At 65.4% G+C, this 18,362-nt stretch overlaps 3 protein-coding genes across 6 annotated transcripts in view; 2 read left to right on the top strand and 1 right to left on the bottom strand.

Annotated features, from left to right (window-relative positions):
- The window catches only part of LOC106037043 (collagen alpha-1(II) chain), a 75,705-nt gene extending 73,597 nt beyond the window's left edge, over nucleotides 1-2,108 (top strand). For 2 of the 3 annotated variants that reach the window (XM_066980750.1, XM_066980749.1), the window contains exons 66-69: nucleotides 218-324; nucleotides 439-519; nucleotides 852-951; nucleotides 1,151-2,108. In XM_066980750.1, coding sequence (XP_066836851.1) covers nucleotides 218-324; nucleotides 439-519; nucleotides 852-951; nucleotides 1,151-1,407 — 545 coding nt within the window. In that variant the 3' untranslated portion in view covers nucleotides 1,408-2,108. Of the gene's footprint in view, nucleotides 1-217; nucleotides 325-438; nucleotides 520-762; nucleotides 952-1,150 lie in introns of all 3 variants that reach the window. The other variant, XM_066980751.1, reaches the window with a different exon arrangement.
- Nucleotides 2,109-2,913: 805 nt separating this feature from the next.
- SLC31A2 (solute carrier family 31 member 2) lies at nucleotides 2,914-8,039 on the top strand. Of its 2 annotated transcripts, none has more exons than XM_048056999.2 (4): nucleotides 2,914-3,075; nucleotides 5,919-5,985; nucleotides 6,439-6,613; nucleotides 7,122-8,039. In XM_048056999.2, exons 1-4 carry the CDS (start codon nucleotides 3,070-3,072, stop codon nucleotides 7,288-7,290), a joined length of 417 nt encoding a protein of 138 aa, XP_047912956.2. In that variant the 5' UTR covers nucleotides 2,914-3,069; the 3' UTR covers nucleotides 7,291-8,039. The 2 variants fall into 2 exon arrangements, with proteins under 2 accessions (XP_047912956.2, XP_047912955.2); XM_048056998.2 differs by lacking the exon at nucleotides 2,914-3,075 and adding an exon at nucleotides 3,100-5,507.
- Nucleotides 7,951-18,362, bottom strand: part of NIBAN2 (niban apoptosis regulator 2) — a 27,324-nt gene continuing 16,912 nt past the window's right edge. The window contains exons 3-14 of the mRNA XM_066980644.1: nucleotides 18,007-18,135; nucleotides 17,561-17,666; nucleotides 16,822-16,989; nucleotides 13,840-13,955; nucleotides 13,662-13,766; nucleotides 12,816-12,978; nucleotides 12,172-12,359; nucleotides 11,811-11,966; nucleotides 11,435-11,551; nucleotides 10,953-11,060; nucleotides 10,730-10,841; nucleotides 7,951-10,293 (exon numbers count right to left, since the gene is read on the bottom strand). Coding sequence (XP_066836745.1) covers nucleotides 9,251-10,293; nucleotides 10,730-10,841; nucleotides 10,953-11,060; nucleotides 11,435-11,551; nucleotides 11,811-11,966; nucleotides 12,172-12,359; nucleotides 12,816-12,978; nucleotides 13,662-13,766; nucleotides 13,840-13,955; nucleotides 16,822-16,989; nucleotides 17,561-17,666; nucleotides 18,007-18,135 — 2,511 coding nt within the window. The 3' untranslated portion in view covers nucleotides 7,951-9,250. The remainder of the gene's footprint in view (nucleotides 10,294-10,729; nucleotides 10,842-10,952; nucleotides 11,061-11,434; nucleotides 11,552-11,810; nucleotides 11,967-12,171; nucleotides 12,360-12,815; nucleotides 12,979-13,661; nucleotides 13,767-13,839; nucleotides 13,956-16,821; nucleotides 16,990-17,560; nucleotides 17,667-18,006; nucleotides 18,136-18,362) is intronic.

Raw genomic sequence — 18,362 nt, 5'->3', positions numbered from 1 at the left:
CTCCATGCAGGATGTCCTCCTGCACCAGCTCCAACACCAGGAGTTGTGTGTGTTGGGGTGCTCGTGGGCATTGCGTGCACCCACAGCAGGGTGCGGGTGGATATGAGGAGTGGAAAGAACACGGCACATCCCCGGCTTGTGCGTTTGCAGCTGGGGAAGGGGTGGCAGCCGTGTGCTGTCCTCCCTGTGCCTCCAGCCCCGCTCTGCATCTCCGCAGGGCACTACTACATCGACCCCAACCAGGGCAGCCCCCGGGACGCCCTGCTGGCCTTCTGCAACTTCACGGCAGGGGGTGAGACCTGCATATCCCCCGTCCACAACCAGGTACGGTCCCACGGGTGCCCCCCATCCTGCGTGGGCTGGCACGGCCGGGTCTTCAACCTGGCGGTGCCACCAACCCCTGCTGGGACACCGGGACATGGTCCCCGGTCCCCACAGGTCCCCATCAAGGCCTGGCTGAGTACCTATGCCTCCGAGGACACCTTCGAGTGGTTCAGCACCCTGCCTGGGGGCTTCCTGGTGAGTGCCCAGCTGAGGGGACACGAAGCCCTTCCCCTGGGGCCCTCCCAGCTCCTGGATGCCTGGGCCCAGGGGATCCTGCTGCCCTTGTGTGGCAAAAAGCATCACCTTCTCCCTCTGCAAGGAAATTCAGAGCTGTGCTTTTGTAGGGCTGCGTCCTGCCCTGTCTTTGGGGCAGGGTGGTGGGCACGGACCTTGCAAGCAGCCCCCAGCACCCCTCCCTCTCTCTCATTGCCTCTGCAGCTGGAGTACGCGGGGGCCAGCGCGGTGCAGCTGCGCTTCCTCCGGCTGCACAGCCGCCTGGCCGCACAGAAGGTCTCCTACTCCTGCAGCCCAGCCCCGGAGCGGGGCCAGCCCCAGCCCGAGAAGGAAATCCTCTTCCTGGCGGACTCCCGGGAGCAGAGCTATGCAGCCACCCTGCAGGGCTGCCTGGTGAGCTGGGGGGGCTTGAGCCTGGAAGAAGCACCAGACTCTCCATGTGCATCGCGTGCCCAGGGCTCCGAGCAGAGCTCCTGGCTGGGCTCGGTGGGCTGGGATGGGAGAGCATCCCCGGGAAGCTGCCCCGGGCTTGGGGAACGGGGTGGGATGTGGTAGGGGGACGTGGTGTCAGCACTGCCTGCCCTCCTTTCAGCTGGACAACGAGTCCTCCATCACCGACACCATCTTCCAGTTCACCACCGAGGAGCTCTCCCTGCTGCCCCTGCGGGACCTGGCCGTGTTCCACAACGGCGACGCCTCGCACCAGTTCGGATTCACAGTGGGACCCGTCTGCTTCAGCTGAGACCAGGGACACCCACGCGGCACCAGACCCTCCTCCCCATCCTCAACCTGGCCTGGGGGGGATGTGTGCTGAGGTGGGGGCACGGGGCCCACCCCCCGGGTCTGTAGCTGCAGTGTGCCATGGACTACACTTCCTTCTGAAGTAGAAGAATATTGTTTACAGAAGTCATTGCTCTATAAATTATATATATTATATATATTATATATATATATGTATGAGAATCATGTAATCATGAGAGCAGGAAAGAAAAAAACAAAAGGAAAAAATGCTACCAGAGTGGGAAGAGGGGAGAGCAATGGGCTTCTCTTTGCTGGGGAGGGACGTGAATGCTTGGAGCCTCGTCCCCTCGCGCCCCAGCTCCGTTTTGGGGCTGCAGCTCACACAGCGATGGGCACGCTCAGCACCAGCACCCTGGCACCACAAGGCACAGCAGCGGCCCCGCTCAGCCAGCAGCGGGGGTTGGAGACCCGTGGTCCCCGTCCTGCAGCACGGTCCTGGCCTGGTGCCCCCTTTCTGCTGGTCCCAGTCCCGTATCCGTTCCTGCTAACAGCCGAGGGCTGGCCACAGGAGTGCGTGGGGGTGTCACGGCAGGGGGAGGTCAAACCTTGCAGCAAAAAGAGAGGAAATCTGTGCACAGCAGGGGTAGGAAAGGAGACTGGGTGCACGCCAGCACCGCAGCCCTGGGCAGCCCGGGAGGAGGCTGGATCCGTGCTGTGCTGTAACAGGGTGCTGGGTGCACCCACCCCGCCTGGAAAACCCCAGCCAGAGCTTCTGGCCAGCTTCGCAGTAAATAAAGGAAGAAAAATCAGTTGTGAGCTAAGTCCAGTTTCTCCCCTTCGAGGCAGGGCGGTCGGTTGGTTGGTTTGCCCAGCAGCAGCGGGTTTGGAGGAGAGCTGCGCCCACCACCCACCCCTCGCCTCGCGCCCTGGGCGTGCTGCCCCAGCCCACCCCAACGCGGGTGTTCGGTGCGGCGGGGAGCTGCTGAGGCAGGATTTTAAGAAGCAGCACGGGGGAGGGGGGAGACTTTTATCATCATCATTATTTCAAGCAGCGAATGCAGCCTGAAAACTCCAGTGCCAGCTCTTTGCCTGTAAGGAAAAATACAGCCGGTGGCACGGCACGGCTCGGCTGGGCATGGCTCGGCACAGCACGGCTGGGCACGGCTGGACAAGGCACGGCTGGACAAGGCACCGGCTGGGCACGGCTGGACAAGGCACGGCCGGGCACGGCTGGGCACGGCTGGGCACGGCTGGGCACGGCTGGATGGATAAGGCACGGCTGGGCACGGCTCGGCACAGCACGGCTGGGCACGGCTGGGCACGGCTCGGCACAGCACGGCTGGGCACGGCACGGCTGGGCACGGCTGGGCACGGCTGGATACGGCACGGCTGGATAAGGCACGGCTGGATAAGGCACGGCTGGACAAGGCACGGCTGGACAAGGCACGGCTGGACAAGGCACGGCTGGACAAGGCACGGCTGGACAAGGCACGGCTGGGCACGGCTGGATAAGGCACGGCTGGACAAGGCACGGCTGGACAAGGCACGGCTGGACAAGGCACGGCTGGGCACGGCTCGGCACAGCACGGCTGGGCACGGCACGGCTGGACAAGGCACGGCCGGGCAGGGCACTACAACTCCCGGGGCGCTCCGCGCCGCGCGTCACGCAGCCGCGCCGGGCTGAGCCGAGCCGAGCCGGGACGGGACGGGAGAGGCTAAACGGGGACAGGCTGAACCGGGACGGGACGTGCTCCGCTCTGCACCGCCGCCATGCAGGTGAGGCTGCCGCCGGGTCCAGCCGTGCCCAGCCGTGCCGAGCCGTGCCGTGCCCGGCGGCCAGCCCGGTTGTGCAGAGGGTCCGCGCTTGGCACCCGTGGGTGGGGGCAGCCCCCAGCCCCCCGTACCGCTGTTGTGCGGGTGGGTGCGGGCACCCCCCGGCCCCGCCGCCCCAGCCTGGGGCACGCTGTTCCCCGGCCGGCAGCAGCCCCTTCTTCTCTGGGGACCCCCTTCCTTCCCCGGAGACCCCCCTTCTTTTGGGGCCGGGGTTCCCCCGGAGCAGCCGGCAGAGCCACCTCCTTTAAATCTCTTCTCTTCGACCTCGTGCCCCCCCCCTGCACGTTCCCAGGGGCCGCGTAAAGGCTGATTCACTTCCCTTGGCACCGCGCATCTTCCCGCAAGAGCTGCTCCGCGGTTCCTGTTTTTGTCCCGTGCTGTGCCTGTGACTTGGCCGGGCTTGGGACGGGGACCGCACGCAGCAGCGGCCCCGGGGAGCCGGCCATGGCGCACCCCAATGCACGGTGTCCCCACCCGGAGGCTCTCCCTTCGCCCCTGCAGGGCCTGGCACGGGCACGGACCGACAGCAGAGACGTCCCTCGGGAGCTCAAGTGCCGTCACCGCTCGCTCGGAGCTCGGAGGCAATGGGGACAACAGCCACACCGCCCCCCATGAGCCCCCCATCGTCCCAGGCTGGTGCATTGCCCGCACGGGGCTGCAGCGTGGGCAGCCTGGCACCACAGCCCGCCCGGGCGCTGCCTGCGGCCCCGGCTCCGTGGATGCACCCAGGCAGCCCGAGCCCGGCGTGCGGGGCCGGGTGCCCCGGTCGGACCGGAGCAGCAGGTCGGGAGGCAGCGGGCAGCCGGCCCCGCGTCGCGCCGAGCAGGCGGCGCTGAGTTTTTCAAAAGAGGAACCCCACGGGCGAAGCCCCGACATGGATGTGCCGCGCACATGAGGAGCTGCAGCGTGGGGTGGTCCCCAGCAGCCCTGCTGGGGTGCGTGAAGCCAGGCGAGGTGCAGAAGAGGTGCTGGGTGCTGCCCCCACAGCACCTGGTGGGTCACCACTGGTGGCTGGGGACAGGAACAAGCCCCTCAGACCAGAAGTCCTGCTGGCATGTCACCCTGCGGCTTGGGTCACTCAAATTGCGAGATTTTTTTTTTTTTTAGGATTTACCCTGAACCTTTGACAGCACAGTCAGCATGGCTGCTGTCTGCGGAGGGTTCACGCTGTGGTGTTGCTGTAGGATGGAGCCACAGCATCACAGAAGGGTTTGGAAGAGACCTTAAAGCTCAGAGCCCCTCCAACCTGACCTTAAACGCCTCCAGGATGGGGCATCCCCAGCTCCTCTGGGCAGCCTGTGCCAGGGCCTCACCATCCTCTGAGTGAAGGATTCCTTCCTTACATCTCATCTAAACCTCCCCTCTCTTTATGGAGGAGGGGAGCAGGGCAGCACTGGCCCCAGGAGCATCGTTTTGGCCTCCCGGACACGCTGGGTACCCGAGGGCACAGGGCAGAAGCTGCCCAGGCTGGGCGCCCTGGGACCAGGAGCAGCGCGGGGACCTTCTGCAAGTCACCTGCGTCTCCAAAGTAACGTTACCTCCGCCGTGCCCGGCCCTGCAGACTTAGGGTTGAACCATGCAAAGGAGAAATAGTTTCATTTAAAGGCTAATTATCATAAATCCGTTGCCAAAGGAGGCTTAAAAGCGTAAGCCAATTATACATCCTAATGTGCTTTGGTAACGAGTGGCCAGAGCGTGTAATTAGAGCCTGAGAGCGGCACGGGCACCGCTCACCGTGGGCATGGGGGGGAACAGACCAGGGCTGGGGGGGTCCCAGCCGCAGGGACCTGGTGAGATCCGACAAGGGCAGGAGGAAAACCCAGTGCAGGTTTTTGTGGCAAAGGACCAAGAATTGGCAGCCGTGCCCTCAGCTCCAGGCGGTTTCGCTGGGGAAGAACCGCAGGCCAAGGCTTTCTCCTCCTGTTTCGGCGCGATGAAGCTCTCGTTCGGGTGGTCACTGGTTAAAGGCTCTTCGGGGCTGGGAATGCCGGCACTGGGCGGCTTTGCTGCCTGCTTCGAGCCCTCCCTAAAAAGCAGTCGTGGTCCTGGATGGGTCCTGGGCAGCCCCCGGCAGCCGGAGCCGCAGCAGCCTCGGGGTGATGCTGGCTTCGGCTGGAGCAGGCAAGAAAATCCTGTGGGAGGTGCAGGAAAGCGGAGGGTTCCTGGGCTGGGCTGCAGCCGCCGGCCAGTTTCGCTCTAGGCTCCAGACAGCACCCACAGCCGCTGTCTGCCTCCCACTCCTCAAGCCCCGGCAGCGCGTGCGGGTTGCTGGAGCTTTGGGCTGCCGGCTCTCCGCCACAAGGGTTAGCTCAGGATTTCTCTCGCCAGCCCAGACACGGGCTGGAGGGAAAAAGCTGCCCTGCAAGAAGGCAGAGGTACGTGTCGAGCCCGCTTTGCGTGGCTGGGATTTGAGTTCCTCTTTCTATTTCGGGATCCGGACAAAAACTGCACCGCGTGGCAGCCCCCTGCCCACAGCCGGCCCCCAGCCCCAGCCCTCCCGGCACCAGGGGCTGTGCCGGGCGCAGGAGGGGCAGGGCCACCAGGTGCCCTTTGAAGTCTGCAGCTCAAAGAAGCAAACCTGCACAGAAGAAAGAAGAGACGCACACACCTCTGGCTTTGATTCGGGGAAGGGCCGTGGGCAGGAAGGGGCCGGTGTCAGCCCTGGGAGGGCCGTGGGGTGCTCAGCACGCGGCCCTGCAGAAGCCACGGGGCCATGTGTGCTGTGGTGCGGGTGGCATCGTCACCCCCAGCCGGTTCCTAACCCCTGTCCTCGGCCTTTCTTCCAGATGACCTTCTTCTTCTCGGACAGGGTGGTGCTGCTGTTTGACTTCTGGAGCGTGCACACCCCCGCAGGTAGGCTGCCGGCCCCGTCCCTCTGCTGCTGGCTGTGCTCGCCAGCTGGGGAAAGGGGTGCAGGGCACAAAAACCACTGGGGATTTTTGCATTTCTGGCATATAATGCTAGGTAATGCTAGCAGTGATACCTGCTGGTGGGCTGGGAGCTGGGAAAGGGCACGGCCCCCCCACACCCAGCTCTTAACACCGGGGTTTTCGCAGCACCGGGCACGCTGCCGGGCTTTGGGGGGGCCCCAGCTGTTATCCAGACCCACAGGTCCAGTCCTGCAAAGCGACAGATGCCCAAACCCTCCTCCTGCAAGTGGCTGGCAAGCTGTTTTTAATCTTTTTCCCCGTTGAAAAATATTTGTTCAGCTGAGGGCAAGCTGCTCTTTTCGGGAAAAAAAAAAAAAAAAAGAGGAAGAAAAAACAAAACCAGCTGCTGATTCATCGGGGTCTGCTTCTGGTGCAGGGCTGGCGCTCTCCGTGCTGGTGGTCACGCTGCTGTCGGTGCTGTACGAGGTGGTCAAGATGGGCAAGGCCAGGGTGCTGCGGCGGGCGCTGCTGGCCGTGCCCCCCAGCCTCAGCCGCGAGGCGCTGCTGGAGCCCGACGAGGGGGACGGCGGCCACGGGGCCACGCAGGGCAGGTACGGCCCGGCCCGGGCAGGATTAGGCCCTGCCTGGTGCCCGGGGGTGGCTGGGAGGTGGGGATGGCGGAGAAGGAAGGCTGCGAAGGGGCAGCAAGGGGCTCCCAGGGATGATGGAGGGCAGGAGCCAGCCCCAGGGGGTCCCAGCCCCGCCGGGTACCCGGGGACTGCCCCCGGTGCTTTCGGCTGCGTTCAGTGCCCGCAGCCCCCGGGGTCCTTTTGGGATGGGGACGGGCACTGCTCAGCTGGTGCAGCCCCAACCAAGGCCAGCCGGGGCATTTCCTTCCCATCACAAGCCTTTTGAGCCAAAACCTGGGTTTTTCATCTTACCTTTAATCCCAGCCGTGCCCGAGGCTGCTCGTAACGCCAGCCTCTCGCTGACCCCAGCCCCATGCCCAGCTCCCTCCCCGCGCCCTACAAACCCCCCGCACGTCACTCCCGGTGCCCCGGGGGGGCTGACACCCACATTTTCCCCTTGCTGACGGGGCTTTTGCTTCTCCCACCGCAGGTGGTTCCAGTTCCACGTGGCCCAGACGCTGCTGCACGTGGTGCAGGTGGTGCTGGGCTACGCGCTGATGCTGGCCGTCATGTCCTACAACGCCTGGGTCTTCCTCGGCGTGCTCGCGGGCTCCACCATCGGCTACTTCGTGGTGTACCCGCTGCTCAGGGTGGACTAGGCGTGGGGACATCCCCCCCTCGGGACACCGCGGGGTGCTGGGGCGTCACCGCTGTCACACAGCCACCGTCACGTCTGCTGGCTGCGTCCCCGTCCCCAAGCTGTGCAGGACGCGGCGCCACCGGGGGGTGGCACTGGGGGCTATCCCCCGGCTCTCAGGGAGCTTTTGGCCACGGGATTTGGGGAGCTGACTGCTGGGGGTGGGGGTGCTGGGCCCCCCCTCTGCTGGGGGGGTGCGGTTTTGGCACTGGGATGCTCCGTGTGTGATCGGGGCAGGTCCCTAGGGCTCCCCTCCAGCACGGATCCTGCATCCTGCCCTGCCCCAAACCCCTCACACTGTGCCTTGGGGGTGCCTGCAGAAGGAGCCGGGTGCTGGGGGGGCCCGGCCACCCCCCCCCCACCTCACCCCCGTGCCTCCTGGTTAGCACTTTAGGATGGGGAGCTGCTGCCTCCTGCTGCCTGTGGCAATAAAACCACTGGGGTCGTTCGGCTCCCGGCTTGGTGTGGGGCTGCCAGAGGCGATGCGGGGCCCTGGCACCCCCGGCTCACAGCGGGTTCGGGGGGGCTGCACCTCAGCCCCATCACAGCCCCCCCCCCAACCCCCCGCACACAGCAGTGTCCTGGGGCGAGCAGTTGGGGAGTAAGGACAGTCTCCTCTGGCTTTAAATAAAGCTTTAGTTCTTTTATTAATTATTATAAGCATATCTTAAACATTTGTATAACATTCTTAATAAAATATCTTGGAAGAGACAGGTTTTAAGTTCCCAAGGCAAGGCACTTTGGTTGGGGGGGGGGGGGGGCTCCCCAAGTGGTTTGGGCTGGGCACCCCCTTCAGAGGCAGGAACAGCGGCACCTAAAAATGCAGGCGGAGGTCGGGGCGAGGTCCCGGTCGGTCCCCGTGCCGCACGCTCACACGTGTGCGCACACACACACGCACGCTGCCAGCTCCTGAGTCTCGCCCAGTGCCCCCAGCCGCCTCTCCAGTGCTTTCGGTGCGTCCCCTGGGGCTGTGACCGACCCTGCGGGGGGTCCCGGTGCGGGGGGAAGCCCTTCTCCCAGCGCTGCCCCCAGCACCCTGCCGCCAGCCTCTGCCGAAGCCCCAGGTCTTCGCCCCCCCCCCCCCCCAGCTGCTGCCAGAACCCAGATGTCTGAGGGCCGAGGGCTGGAGGCCGGGGGGGGGCCCCGCTGGCGATGCCCAGCTGGGAACCAGGCAGCAGCCGGCCGAGGCTGAAGTGGCACCGCTGCCACCTCCCCTCCGAAAAAGCTTTTTTAACTCCCAGCCGAGCCTGGGCACGGGGTGACAGCAGCCCAGGGGTGGGTGCGGAGCAGCCTGGGGGCCGTAGGCAGCCCCACACTTCGCCCCCAAAGGGCCAGCAGCTGTTGTGCCAGCACCCCCACGCAATTCTCCTCCCGCCCCACACATCCCTGTGCTCCTGGCCTCATCTCGCCCTTCACCCCCCGCGCAGAGCTGCGGCACCCCCAGCCCTCGCCGTCCCGTTTTTGCCCACCCGCCCCCGCAGCCCTCGCTCCCCTTGGTGCTGGTGACGGCACGAGGCCGCCCGGGAGATGCTCCCCGTGGGGAGGCTCCCAGGGAAACCCCACGGATGTGGGCAGGGGACGGTCCCCGCTGCCGGGGTCCAGCAGCTGGGAGCATCCTGCAGGCAGCGGGGCTCCAGCCCCCCCAGACGGCCCCACGCATAAGAGCTCAGCCCGGGGGGGGGGGGCAGATAAAGCATCTCTCCAGTAGAAAAGAAGGAAATAAGGCAGAAGAAGGACAGAGCAGAGTGCAGCGGGTGCCCTGTGCTGAGCCGGGCCCCAGCCGGCCCCCCCGGGTGGCGGCCAGCCGCGCAGCAGCAGGACCCCCCCCGGTTGGGTGACCTCGGTGTTCCCCATCCCCTCCCTCTCCCGCAGCGCCGCTCCAGCCCCGGCAGCCCCAGGACCAGTCCACGGCGGGCACAGGGCTAGAACTCAGTCTGCACCCCCTCAACAACGCTCTCCGTCGTGCCCGCGGGCTGCGGGGGGCTGCAAGCCACCGGGGGGGCCACCTCCTCGCCCGTCTCCTTGTCACCGGGCTGGTGGCAATCCGTCCCGGCGGGCGGCGATGGGACCGCGGCTCCGGGCGCAGGTGATGCTGCTGCTGCGGGGTGGTGCACCTCATCCCCTGATGGGGCCTCGGCTCTGGGTGCAGGTGCTGGTGTGGGGTGGTGCTCCTTATCTCCTGATGGGATCTCAGCTCCAGATGTAGGGGATGGTGCTGTGGGGTGGTGTTCCTTATCTCCTGATGGCACCCCAGCTCCAGATGTAGGTGACGCTGCTGTGGCTTGGTGCATCTTATCTCCTGTTGGGATCTCAGCTCCAGACGCGGGTGATGCTGCTGTGGCATGATGCACCTTATCTCCTGATGGGATCTCGGCTCTAGGTGCAGGTGATGGTGCTGTGGGGTGGTGCACCTTATCTCCCGAAGGCACCCCGGCCCCAGATGCAGGTGGCACCGGTGCGTCACGGCGCGCCCCATCCCCATCGCTGGCCGGACCCCGCAGGGGGTCGTCTCCCGGCGCAGACCCCGCTGCCACCACCTCCTCGGTGGCCCCGCTCTGCCGCGTGGCGTGGGTACCGTTCGTCAGCCGCTCCTCAGCCTGGCCGCCGGCAGCTTCCTCCGTGCTCTCCTTCGCCAGCATCTCCCTGATCTCTGCCACCCCGCCTGGGGACCCCGGCGGCACCGCGGGCTCCGGCTCCTGCGGCTCTGGGGAGCTGGGGGGCAGCAGCGCCTCGGCACCCGCCTCGTAGGGCAGGGCCCCCTCGTCGTCCTGGATCACCGACACCACCTGCTTGGCCCTGCGGCGCTTGTCGGCGGCCGGCTCGGCCTCGGGCTGCCCGCCGTGCTCCTCGGCCCAGTCGATGGGGATGCCCTCGCCCAGGAGGTGCAGGTTGGGATCGCTGTTGTGCATCACCATGCTGTCGCGGTACAGGTTGTGCTTCCGCTGCACCGCCGCCTCCTTCACAGCTGGCGGCACCGAGAGAGGCGTCAGATGGGCCGGCACCAGCCCCCGGCACCCTGCACGGGGCCACCCCTTCCTCATGGGACACCCAGCACCCTGCACGGGGCCACCCCTTCCTCATGGGACACCCAGCACCCTGCATGGGGCCACCCCTTCCTCATGGGACACCCAGCACCCTGCACAGGGCCACCCCTTCCTTGTAGGACACCCAGCATCCTGCATGGGGTCACCCATTATAGGACACCCAGCACCCTGCGTGGGGTCACCCCTTCCTCATGGGACACCAAGCACCCTGCACGGGGTCACCCCTTCCTTGTAGGGCACCCAGCACCCTGCATGGGGTCACCCATTATAGGACACCCAGCACCCTGCGTGGGGTCACCCCTTCCTCATGGGACACCCAGCACCAGACTGGCCTTGCACACTGTGGGGTCTCCCTACCTTGCATGATGTCTTTCATCACCGACTGCAGCACGACCTCCTCGTAAGTGTTCTCCACCAGGATGAAGCTGGCGAAGTCCTCGAAGATGAGCTCCTGGAACTTGGCTAGCTCCTGCGGGGGGAGAGGCCGGTCAGCGGGGTGCAGGACGGGGAGGTCCCGGTCCCGAGGGATGCGTGAGGGATGCCGCAGCCCCTCCACGGAGCGCTGCTCCCCTCCTCTTACCCCCTTGCAGGTCGGCGCTAGCTTCTTCAGCAGGAAGGGGATGGTGATCTGCAGCAGGGCCTCCCTGAAGAACTTTTTCCGCACGGTGCTGCTGTCGTAGTCGTATTTCTGCAGGGCAGGCGAGAGCGGCCTTGGGTCAGCGCCCATGAGGGCCGCAGGGTGGCGTGGGCACAACCCCGTATTTTGGTCCCATTTCCACGGGGCTGAACGGGTTCTTCTGTCCCTTGCACCCTTCCACCCATGCAGTCCCTGTGCTCTCCCCCCACTTTCTGCAGAAGTGTTTGGGCCACTCCAAACCCTGGCTCTGGGTCCTCCAAAACTCAGCCCCAAAACTCAGCAAAACGCATGAAAGTCTCAATAGGAAGAAGTATTCCCCCAGAAGACTCCTGTTATTCATCACCGCTGGCCTCCTCCCCAGGCTCCTCACCCTCGGGTGAAGGCCACCGGGGGTCCCAGGTGCAGGAGCAGCCCCCAGCCCTCACCTTGAGCACGCGCTCGAGGATGCGCTGGATGGACTTGCAGAGGTCATCCTTGCCCTGCAGCTTCCCCAGCTCCTGGTGCAGCAGCGTCTCGAAGGTGTACACGGCGTCATCCATTTGCTGCGGCAAGAACCATGGGGTCAGCGCCAGTGGGGGGACTGGGGGGGCAAGCAAGGGGTGTGCGGGGGGCTCTTTTGGGGGCACTGGGACACCGGGACGAGCCTGTACACTGGCAAAGCTCCCAGCAGCTCTGCCTGGCATCTACGGGCTCCACCCTGAGGACTGAGGGTGCTGGGGTGGCTTTGTCCCCGTGTCCCAGCTGCTCAGCCTCAGGGACACAGGATTTGGGATTTGTCCCCCTCCCCGGTCCCCGTCCTACCTGTCTCATGTGGATCTGGGCCCTCTGCTTGAAGACAGAGGTGCTGGAGACGTCGAACCGCTGCTGGAGGCCCTCCAGTTTCAGCTGGTCCATCTTCTCGTAGCACGACTGCATCTTCACCGGGTGGAAGGCCAGGTGGGAGAGCTTCTCCATGTACTGGGGACATGGCCACGCTCAGCAGGGCCGGGGATGGCACACGCCACCCCACGCCTTGCCCAGCAGCCCGCACCACCCCACGGGCATCATCCCCAGGGCATATTCACAGCCCAGGGTACCCCCAGCTCCATCCCCACGGGGTCTGTCCCCAGGGCCGGCCCTGCCACCCCAAGCCCCATCCCGCTGACCCGCCGCCAGTGCTCACCTCCACCAGCTTCTCCAGGCCGCCCTCGTTGACGATGTTCATGTTCATGTCCGTCACCTCCTTGAAGAACACCTCCCGCACCTCGGCGAAGCCCTGGCTCGTGGGGGTCATCAGGGCCTCCAGGATGGAGGAGATGTAGGGCTGCACGTGGTTGCGGACACAGATCTCCGCCTTGGGGAGGACGAAGGCTGGGCAGAGAGCAGGGGTGAGCACGGCGAGGTTCCTCCGCCCTCCCAGCTCTGCAAGTCAGTCCCTAAGCCCCCCGGGGAGCTACAGCCCTGGAGACTTCCAGGAGAAGTCTCCCAGACCCACAGGGCAAGGCAAAGAGCTCTTGAAGGTGGCCCTTGTTCTGTGTTGAACCTGTTCCTGCCCCACCGCCTTGCTTGGGGCTCGCTGCCCACCTTGCCCCCCACCTCCCACATCCCCCAGCTCCCTGAGGAGTGCAGGTCTGTGTGTGTGCTCGCTTGGCACCTGCCCCGGGCTGTGCCAACAGGAGCTACAATGCGCCCAGAAACAGCAGCACCTTGGCAAAACATCCCACCAGGAGCTGGTCGTACGTGCACGCGCACCTACATGTCTACACGTGTGCACCTACACATCCATGCGTGCACAGCCCCCCTGCGCCCCATCCCCCCGGGGCTCACCTCGGATCTTGCTGGACAGGTGCTCCTTGGAGGTGATGATCTGGTCCATGTCGGTGCGGATGGTGCTCTCCATCTGCGCCCGCTCCACTTCGCACTTGGCCACCATGGCGTCGTACTGGGCCTTGGTCTGCTCGTAGACCATCCTGTACACGGCATCCGAGATCTGGGGAGGGACAGGGGGGTGCCAGCACCCAGCTGGGTGAAATGAAGCCCCCGGCGTGTACAAAGCCACGGGAGGTCCCCGAGCAGGGGGACACCGGGCACGACTCAACCCCGCAAGCCCCACGTGGCTGCTGGAGCTCCCTTTGAAGCCAGATGTTGCGATTTTGGGGCCAGCAGGCGGCAGGGCTGTCCTTCCCCTCCCTCCCTCGCCCTTCCCAGTTCTGCACATTCACCCTGGGCTGTGCCGTGGAGACCAGAACTACAGAAAAAGCAGTGTTTGTGCCTCCGTACGCTACCTCAGCAGCACGTTACGTGCTGGGTGGAAACCCCGCTGGCCACAAGGCTGTGACGGGCAGCTCTGAAATGTGCTCAGCCTTTGGCAAGGTCCTGGGCTGGATTTAGCCTGCGCTGCCCTAAAAATGGCTCGCTAAATATAGCTGGGCTGGGCTTTGCTCGGGGGCCGGGCTTCTTCCCGTTTGCTTCCCTCGCTCTGGGAAGCAGGGAGGGACAGGCAGGGCTGCGTGCGATGGCACAGAGGGGTGCCGGGGGGGTGCCACCAGCAGGAAAGCCACCAGGCGCCCAGCCCGGTGGGACAGGGACTGACACAGTGCCCCAGTGTGGGGGCAGGAGGTTGCAGGGGGGGTGTAGGTTTGGCCCCGGTGTCCCCACGGCCACCACCCATACCTGGATCCAGGTCCGCTGGCGCTCCTGAGCCTTGCCCTTGAGCCGCGGGCCGATGGCGCTCCGCAGCTCCGGGAGCAGCTCCTCCATCACCAGGTTACTCAGCACCTGCGAAGGGAGGAGGCGTTGGAGACCCCGCCCGGCCCCACAGACCCCCCCCAGCCCAGGGACCGGCCCTCACCTGGCTTTGGTTGCCGCAGAGCATGTCCCAGGTGCCATACTGCTCCTTGGACTGGCGGTACATGCGGACGGCGTCGGTGAAGGCTGGGGCCTCCACTTTGGAGTCCTCGGAGATCCCTGGGGGGCGAGGGGGGGAGCGGGCGAGTGAGCAGGGCAGCCTGGGGACCAGGGGGAGCCGCTGGCAGCATCCCCAGCCTGCCATCACATGTCCCCCACATCCTCCACGTCCCCAGGGCTGTTGCACAGAGCCCAGGACTGTCAGTGGGGCTGGGGGAGGCCCTGACAGCTCCCCAGCTACACCAGGGGTTGGGGGGGCTCCCACAGATTGGGAAGGAAAAGGGCAGGAAAGCACCCAGGAGAAAAAGGCTCGGCAAGACCAGGGGATTTTATGCACCGTGGGGGTTCAGCGAGCCCTGAAGCAGGGGCACAGCAGGTTCAGGGGGGGCTCTGCAAGCCCCAGTGGTGCCTGGGGGCTCACCAAGCCCTGCTGGCACAGCAGGAGTAGGGGCTCAGCAAACCCCAGTGCTGCATAAGTGACTCAAGGGCTCGGCGAGCCCTGAAGCACGGCAGAAGCAGGAGCTGAGCAGGGCAGGGGGCTCTGCAAGCTCTGATGGTGCACGGGGACCTGGGGGCCCTGCAAACCCCAGGGGCACAGCAGGGGCAGGGGGTTCGGTGGATCCCAGTGGTGCATGGGGACCTGGGGACCCTGCGAACCTCCTTGGAGGATGGGGCCCCGGGGTGCCCGGGCCGCGCTGGAGGCAGGGGGGCCCCGTGGGATGCGGAGCAGCAGGGGAGGAGGAGGAAGGCGCTGGGCGGCGGGGATGAGTCACGGCAGCGCCCGGCGGGGAGGCGCAGCAGCAGCAGCGGCATGCTCCAGCCGGTTCTGCTGCCCCCAGGATGTCAGCGCCCTGATTCACCCCGGCGTGGGGCTGCCACGCAAGGGGGGGGCACAGATGTCACCACCTGTCCCCTGCTGCCACGTCCACAGACCCCAGGGAGCGGACAGGACGGCCCGGAGCCACCCGCCCCACGCGCACCCTGCCCAGCCCCGGGAGCGCTGGCGCTGTGCCGCAGCAAGGCTGGGTGCCTGCAGGAAAAGGGAACAGCCCTGGGACACCCCCACAAAGCCCTCACCCTGCTAAACTCCATGCTAAAGCAGAGAGCAGCGAGGGTAAAGGTCCTCGGTGCTGGCTCTGCACCCTCGCCTTGCAGGACCCCCCAGGAGAGTGACCTGGGCTTGGTGACAGGGGCAGGAGGGACCCACCACACCCCCGGGGCAGAGGTCCTGGGGAGCCTCGGCCAAAGGTGGCTTCGTCCCAGCAAGGGCAGCCCCGGGCTGTTGGCGTCTTCCAACACACAGGGATTTTTTTTTTTTTTAAGATGATCGCTTTTAACTCCCAGCCTAAGCAGCTTTTCCTAAGGGACAGCTCGAGACGTGGGGAGAAATCGGAACCGCTGTGAAAGCTGGAGTCTGGCCCTTGCTGAGCGCCGAGCGGCGGCTGGGCTCGCCCAGCACCACGTCGGTGTCCGGGATGGGATGCAAATGCCAGGCCTGGGACCTCTCCTGGCAAGGCTCCCACGGTGACGTGTGTCGGGTGCTGGGCACCAGGAGCGATGCTGCACCCAGGCCAAATGGGGTGGGGGTCCCGCGGGTGCCCAGGCTGTGGGGCACGACTCTGCACACCCCCGACGAGAGGTGACATCACTCGTCCCCTGTCCTTATGGAAGAGCTGGTGTTACAAAAATCCAGAGACTTGTAAGGGGAGGTGAAACTTCCCACACTAATCACAAGTGGAGGCAGACACGGAGCCTCTAATTTGGGAAAAAGTTGCTCAACGGCAACAAAAGATCTTTCATTGGATTTGAAACAGTATCCAAAACCTTGCGAGAGCAGCGGCGGGCAGAAATCTGGAGCTGGGGAGGGAAGAAATGTCTCACAAAGAAAAACAGCCTGCAAAAATCAAGAAATCCACCCGAGCAGATCCCTTCCTGGGCCCGTGCCCGTGTCTGTGCCTTGTTTCGTCTCCAGCTCAGGAGGAGGAGAGGGTCCAGCAGCACAGCCGCAGGGACGGCTCCGGCAGCTCCACTGGGGCTCACGGCTCTGCCTTCACCCGCTCAGAGCCTGGGCGGCCAGGGGGGAAAGGGGAAAGCTCAAAATAAATAAACGCTCAAAATAAATAAAACAGCCCCTGAGCCCGGACATCCCCGGCTCACGGAGGGCGCACGGACATGTTCTGGAGCAAGGAGAGCCGAAAGGAAGGGAAAGAGCAAAGCACTCGGATTTCAGCTACCACGGGGGGATGACAGCCCACACTGGAATTCAGGCTCTGCACCCACCCTGTGGCTCTGCCCCTAAAATATTGGGGCTATGAGCACCTCCCGGGAGGGAAAGGTGCCTCGCCAGCCGGGCAGGTGGCTCCTTGCTTGCTACACGGAGCAGGCTGCAGGGCCAGCGCCTCCTTCCCCAGGACGCCGCTCGCACCGCGCAGCCCTGGGGCTCGTCCCAGGCACGGCTCAGCAGGAAAATCGTCTTTCCCTGCCAGGGTATCGGTGGTGTGGGCGCCCGGCCCTGCCTGCCCCGGCTGTCCGCAGCCCCTGCCCGAAAGCTGGTGCCGGCGGAGAATGGGAGGAAGGAGGGCAGGACCTGGTGGCCTGCAGTTTTAATGACTTTAATTGCCAAATATTTTCTGCCTCGGGGTGGAAAATAGTCATTAGGGCTCCCCACACCGGCGTCTCTCCAGCTGGCTCCACGCTGGCTCTTGTCAACGCTGGTACAGGCGTTGTGCTCCTCGGGGACACGGGGCCGTGCCGGGTGGCCGGAGCCCCCCGCTCCCACCCTCACCGGGGGTGAGACACTCCCCAGCTCCCAGCCAATTCCCCCTCTTCACCCCAAACCGCCCCCTTAGGGCCAAAAAGGGACCGCTGCAGGGCCCCCAGCACCCCGTCTGGAGGCGGCCACCCCCCCGGCCAGCCCCCAGCTCACCGTTGTTGCAGTGCCGCACGCAGTCCTGGAAAACCGCCCCCCACTTCTCCTGCTCCTTGCCCGTCATCACGCAGAAGTAGTAGTGCCGGGCGTAGGGGTGCCAGAGGATCAGGGGGAAATCCGTGGGGCACTTCACGATGGGGGCGTTCCCCGACTTGGGCGTCACGCCTGCGGGGGGAAGGATGCTCTGAAGGGGCAGGGGGTGGCCGTCCCCCAGTCCCTTGCCCCTCTGCACCCCAGGGCTTTATTAGGGGCAGAGCACCCTGACGGAGGCAGCTGCTGTGCAGGCATCTGCAGGGCTTCGTGATCTTATGAAAGCAAACACCGACAAACCCAGAGCATGTTTCCTGCCGGGGAGGTGTCAAGGCTCTTCCTCAAACCGCCAAGGCCAAGCACAGCCCCGGGGGACGGGGCTCTGTACCACAGTACCCGCGCAGACGGGTGCTTTGCCTGGCAGGGGTCGGGATGTGGGACTCCCCGGAGCTTCTGGGGGTGCAGGAGGGGCACACGAGACCCCTGGGCTCCTCCAGAGCCTCTGCCACAATCCCTCTGCCTCCCTGTGGGAGAGCAGCATGCTTCACCCCACACCCCACCAGGGGGGACCACGGGGCCCTTCTCCCTCCCTGCAGCCCCCCAACCCCAACCCCTCCCCTCCCCAGGTGTCCCCACGGGGTTCTCAGCAGCGCAGGGACCTTGGGGACCCCCGAGCGTCCCTCGTCGCCCCGCAGCCCCCACTCACCAGGCAGGCTGCTGCTCACCAGCTCCAGGTACTGCTCCACGGAGGTGAGGACCTTGTAGCCGGCGCTGTTGATCAGCACGCGGGGCGGCAGCTCCCGCTCGTAAGCCTGAGCAGAAAGAGCTGGTGAGCGTGGGGAGGACTGGGGGGGGGGGCACAGCACGGCACCGCGGCTCCGTTCAGGGCTGCACCCGTGGGAGGTGGCCGAGAGGGTCCCCGTCCTCCTCCGTCGGGGTGCAGGGGGGAAGAAACGCTGCGTGTTCAGGGGAGGGCTTTGAGACACCAAGGGGCACCGGGAAGCATCGGGGATGATCTCGGGGATGTCCAAGCCCAAGCATTGTCCCTGGGGAGGGCAGGACGGGAGCAGAGGGGGGACATCAAGTGCTCTGAGCACCCTGAGCTCGCTGCCCCCCTGTCGGGAGGCGATGCCGAAGCCGGGGCGTCCTCACCAGTTTGTTCTCGTAGAGCACCAAGCCGTAGTTGTGCGGCACCACGCAGAAGCGGTTCCTCCACTTCTTGTTCTCCTCGATGTACTGGAAGAGGTTGCCCGAGTAGATGACGTGGTCCTCCAGCGGGACCTGCCGGGGGGAGACCCGCGGTGACCCGGGTGGCAGGGACAGGGGCTGCCAGGAGCACCCCCCCGTCGCATCCCAAATCCCAGTGCCTAAACAGCGCCTCGGGGCGACAGCCCGGCTGAGTGCCCGCTCGGACCAGGGGCCTCCAGAAGTCCTCCCAAACCTAAATTACTGTGATTTCCCCCACCTGAGGCAGGAGGGGGCACGTACAGCCCGACTGCAGGTGATGC

This window comes from Anser cygnoides, chromosome 20 (genome assembly GCF_040182565.1).
Source record: "Anser cygnoides isolate HZ-2024a breed goose chromosome 20, Taihu_goose_T2T_genome, whole genome shotgun sequence".
NCBI lineage: Eukaryota > Metazoa > Chordata > Aves > Anseriformes > Anatidae > Anser > Anser cygnoides.
Note: the sequence above shows the minus strand (reverse complement) of the source record. Positions and strands in the feature narration are given on the sequence as shown.

Bases quoted from the DNA above. Each gene is read 5' to 3' on its own strand.
- SLC31A2 (XM_048056998.2), top strand. From the start codon at position 5,232: ATGCTGGCTTCGGCTGGAGCAGGCAAGAAAATCCTGTGGGAGGTGCAG. The intron at 5,508-5,918 runs GTACGTGTCGAG...CCTTTCTTCCAG, and splicing joins TGCCCTGCAAGAAGGCAGAG to ATGACCTTCTTCTTCTCGGA. The intron at 6,614-7,121 runs GTACGGCCCGGC...CTCCCACCGCAG, and splicing joins CACGGGGCCACGCAGGGCAG to GTGGTTCCAGTTCCACGTGG.